General features: G+C 44.7%; 1 protein-coding gene across 1 annotated transcript; it reads left to right on the top strand.

The window, feature by feature from the left end:
• Window positions 1-565: 565 nt before the first annotated feature.
• myf6 (myogenic factor 6) lies at window positions 566-3,220 on the top strand. Its single transcript, XM_015961096.3, has 3 exons — window positions 566-1,154; window positions 1,427-1,517; window positions 2,875-3,220. The coding sequence occupies exons 1-3, from the start codon at window positions 639-641 to the stop codon at window positions 2,982-2,984; spliced, it is 717 nt and encodes a 238-aa protein (XP_015816582.1). The 5' UTR covers window positions 566-638; the 3' UTR covers window positions 2,985-3,220.
• Window positions 3,221-4,374: the final 1,154 nt, after the last annotated feature.

The following is a 4,374-nucleotide window of genomic DNA, read 5'->3' on the forward strand; positions in this document are numbered from 1 at the left end:
ACACTGTCTCCCCCATCTTGGCTCAAGACGGGAAAGACTGTTGTTGATTTAGTCTCCTGGAAACAGCAGAGAACATTTCGGCTAGCACAAGCTAACTGTTAGCATTAGCAACTCCACCCCAAAGCAGTAATCCTCCAGGCTTGTTTTATTTGTAGAAGTAAAATATCAGCGCTGCAAAGAAAGATGGCTTGATGTCCGACTATCAGGAAACAAAACTCCAAATCCTGCTGTGTTCAGCTCAGCTCTAATGTGGCTCATTTCTACTTCCTGAAACTGGAGCTTTTCTCCCCGAGTACGACTCACAAGGCATTCATTCCTACTAGAGACCGCTACAAGTGTATTAGTATAGTTGATCTTTAAAAATGGACAAATATCACAATGGAGCCATTTCGTCCGGCAGCTGTTGTGTAACTCGAGGTGACTCTTTAATAACTCCTGAATGCCTCCATGTGTATTTATTCCCAACACAAAGTCAGAATGCAGTTAAGACCCATTCAAAAGGAAGACGCTTGTTGCAGTGTGACAGCCAGCGTTGGGTAGAGTTTCATGTTCTATATATAAGCCTGTTGACCGTGTCCCTGCTGCTCTATTTAAATGCCAGAGTTCCACCATCAAAACAGAGAGAAGGACGCCACAATATGATGGACCTTTTTGAGACCAGCACCTATCTTTTCGGTGATTTACGCTATTTGGAGGACGGGGATCATGGACCGCTACAGCACATGGACATGGCGGGGGAGTCTCCTCTGTACAACGACAACGACAGCCCGTTGTCTCATGGCCAGGAGAATGTCCCGTCCGAGACAGGAGGGGAAAGCAGCGGAGAGGAGCATGTGCTCGCCCCCCCGGGTCTTCAGTCGCACTGCGAGGGCCAGTGCCTCATGTGGGCCTGTAAGATCTGTAAGAGAAAGTCGGCGCCGACAGACAGACGCAAGGCCGCGACGCTCCGGGAGAGGAGAAGGCTCAAGAAGATCAACGAGGCCTTTGATGCGCTGAAGAGGAAGACTGTGGCTAATCCTAACCAGAGACTACCCAAGGTGGAGATCTTACGCAGCGCCATTAACTACATTGAGAGGCTACAGGACCTGCTGCAGACATTGGATGAGCAGGAGAAAATTCAAAACCGGTCTTCCTTTAACACCAAAGAACTCAACGTAAGCCAAAAGAAATCCTTTAGAAAACCCTCCTTCCTGAATGAACTTGGACTCAAGTTGGACCTGAAGGACTTTCCAATGACATCCGAACCTTTTCTTGGACTACACTTCTGATAATAACACATGATGTCCTGCTAGACCAATAAACCATTTTCTTTGCTTTTTGAGTGTGTTACTCGATATCTCAGATGCCCGAGAGTTAGACTTGTGTGCCGTTGCATTTAATAAAAGCATCAAAAATGCATGAATAACACGTGTTTTTGTTTCAACAGGTGGCCAATGATGAGTATCAGTGGAAGAAGTCCTCTGAGAGCTGGCGAGCCTCCGCTGATCATTCCAGTGCAGCAATGAACCAGAGAGAAGGTACACCTGTTCCTAATCCTTCCTAATCTACGATTACCAAATTAAATAGCAGCATCTGGAACTGTGAACGTTCTAATCCGCGTCAGCCACCACAGAGCTGACCACTGTCTCCATCTGGGAGCACAAGCGGGATTCCTCCGCTGACTTTTCTCACATCTGCTCTCAGAGGTGCAGGAAAGTCCCCGTTGTTTCACCACACGCTGCGTGTGTTTGAACTTCACTCATGAAGTCTGATGTCACTTTGCTGCCACTAGAGATCACTCAGTAGGTTTTCAGCACTGTTGTCCATTAGAACAATATTTAAAATGTCTTTTATCCGTAAGTTGCTGATGTTTGCTCTAGTTTCTGAACGTTCCCTTACGGATGGAAGTCCTAGACAGGAGCAGCTGAAGGGCTTCAGCCGTAATAGCTGCTGCTCCTCATCAAAAGGTGTTAGCTGAGGTGGTTTGTGTATCTGATTAGGAATCTCCCTGTGCCTGTCTTTAGAGGTTTCCCAGTTACTAACCCTAACCCGTGTAGGAAGGGATCCGGAACACATTGGAAGAATTATATTTCCTCTCTGGCTTGGCAACATTGTGGGAACGTCCCAGGAAGAGATGAGTGAGAAGGATGTTTGAGTTTCCCTCTTGGACCTGCTGCCACCACAATGTGACCTTGTAGAAGCAGCTGAAAATAAACGGATGCATGTGTCCAAGAGTCATGTAAGGGCCTTTATGTGAGCCTTCACCCTGATACCACCATCAGGTTGATAGGGATCATGGTTGAGGAGAAGCATCTCACTCCTTACAATAGTGTCAGGGTCAGTGTCTCTGCACCAGCAGATACCAAGTTCAGTACCAAACAGCCTCAGTATCCTTGTGTGCTGCCATTGTTAACCCTGCTGCCTCTGTAAACACTCCAAACCTAAAAAAAAAAACATCCATATGTTTTCTGTCAGTGTTTGGTTTTAGGAATCGTGTGACTAAATAAGCTGTTTCAAAAAGTCCTCATTTGTGATGTCACAACCTGGGGAGTTAGCATAAAACCACCTGCACCAGGAGGAGAGCAGCTGCTGATGTTGGAGCAATGGCTCTACCAATATAGAGCTCCTCGGCTTGTAGTAGCCAATCAGGGGATGGGTGGGTGTGGCCAGCAACAGCCTATTTTACCTAAAATTACAGAGTCCTGAAATGGCTCATTCTGGAAGGTACTAAAAATGTATTTTTTTAAGGGGGATTTTCTGTAAAGAACTTCAGATACACGCTTAGGATCGACCGTAGAAGTCATAATAGCTTTCCGTTAAAGTTACTAGCCCAGTTTAGGATCTTTTCGATGTTGATAAAGAATGAAAAATGAGCCCAGTTCTCGTTGCTTCCAGGACCCAGCGAGTCGTCAGCGTCGTCCAGCCTCCTGCATCTGTCCTCCATTGTGGACAGCATCACAAACGATGAGAAAGTCAAGTTCTCTGCAGACGTCTCCGAAAACTGAAGTTTAATCTAAAGGATTAGATTTAGAATTTCCATTGCTTTTCCTCAAAATGTTTTCTGTTTTTCAAGCATTCTGGAGTCCTCGTTTGTACAGGGGAAGCAATGCATTTGTAAATATTTTATATTGAAAAGAAGGGTATTTATTATGTGTTCAATGGCTGACGAGCTTTTGGAGCAAACTGACGTTTTATTTAAATATTTGTACATATGACCAAGTGAATAAAACACTCCCTTGTAGGATTGTTGTTTCTGTGTTTTTCAAGTTCACACTCATGCTGTCATTCTCATTCATTCCACCGCAGCTGAAGCAGAAGTTTTATTTTGAAAAACCAGACTTTTGAGTTGATTTTGCTGTTTGCAGCTTTTCCCCGAATGTTTCCTGAAAAGAAAAATAGACTTCAATGAGAGATCGACCACTTCCACCAGCGTTCACGCCTATTAGACGTCCATAAAAGTGGTCTGAACTGGTGCGGAGCAGTCTGCTGCCAACGTGCTTGTCTTTGTTCACCAGCAGGCCTGAGCCCACAGCAGTAATCCGAGTCTCCTCCAAACACAGAGTGCCTCCACACTCCTCCCCATATCACATGTTGAGAACACGGAAACTTGGGATGCGAGCACGGGTGCAAACCCCAGCGGGTTTACAAAGTTATTTAAGCCATTAGGTCTTGATTCGTCGTCACTCGCATCTTCGTCACATGGCAAAGGCTTTCACATTAAAAGTATGGCTCAACGCCAGCAGCCTGGAAATCCACGGAGCCTCGTTTGTCATGCATGGAAGTGAAGGTGGGGGTGCACGATGTGGAGGTGGACGTGGCTCGCTTTGAGCCCCGCAGATGTCACAAAGCTCTGCTTGACCTGCAGGAAGCATCTTCTAAACACATAAGTACACAAAACACCTCACACCGACTTATTTGACCAATAATAGCAAAAGTACTTTTTGTGGCATTTACATTTCATCAGAAAAAAGCAGGAAATTAGAGCGAAGTGTATCTAAGCCTGAAGCTCCATCCCTCCTCTGGCAATTTGATGTGTTGAGTATAACTGGTCGAGGATGTCGGAAGAGCCTTTTCACAGGTTAGGCTTGTCTTTTTTTATTTTTCTCTCCAAATTGAGTGGATTTTTTTTTGTGTCGTTGTGCAATAAACCCGATTATTAAAATGAGTGTAAACACAAGAAAGAAGAAAACCTAACGCAGAAAAGAAAACACTTTCTAAAATGTAATTATGTGTTCTGCAAAGTCAAGTATTTTGTCGTGGTGTTGTTTTATAAAAATAAAATCTTTTCTAAGGTTTTTTGTCTGGATTGTGTAATTTAAATAAATAATATAACTGAAGTGAATTTGCGTTATTCAAGGGCGTGTCCAGGGAGTGGCCTGGGGTGGCACATGCCAC

The sequence above is a fragment of the Nothobranchius furzeri genome, chromosome 1 (genome assembly GCF_043380555.1).
Source record: "Nothobranchius furzeri strain GRZ-AD chromosome 1, NfurGRZ-RIMD1, whole genome shotgun sequence".
NCBI lineage: Eukaryota > Metazoa > Chordata > Actinopteri > Cyprinodontiformes > Nothobranchiidae > Nothobranchius > Nothobranchius furzeri.

Excerpts from the sequence above, each read along its gene's own strand:
- myf6 (XM_015961096.3), top strand. The coding sequence starts at position 639 with ATGATGGACCTTTTTGAGACCAGCACCTATCTTTTCGGTGATTTACGC. Across the intron at positions 1,155-1,426 it reads TTAACACCAAAGAACTCAAC|GTGGCCAATGATGAGTATCA; the intron begins GTAAGCCAAAAG and ends TTGTTTCAACAG. Across the intron at positions 1,518-2,874 it reads AGCAATGAACCAGAGAGAAG|GACCCAGCGAGTCGTCAGCG; the intron begins GTACACCTGTTC and ends CGTTGCTTCCAG.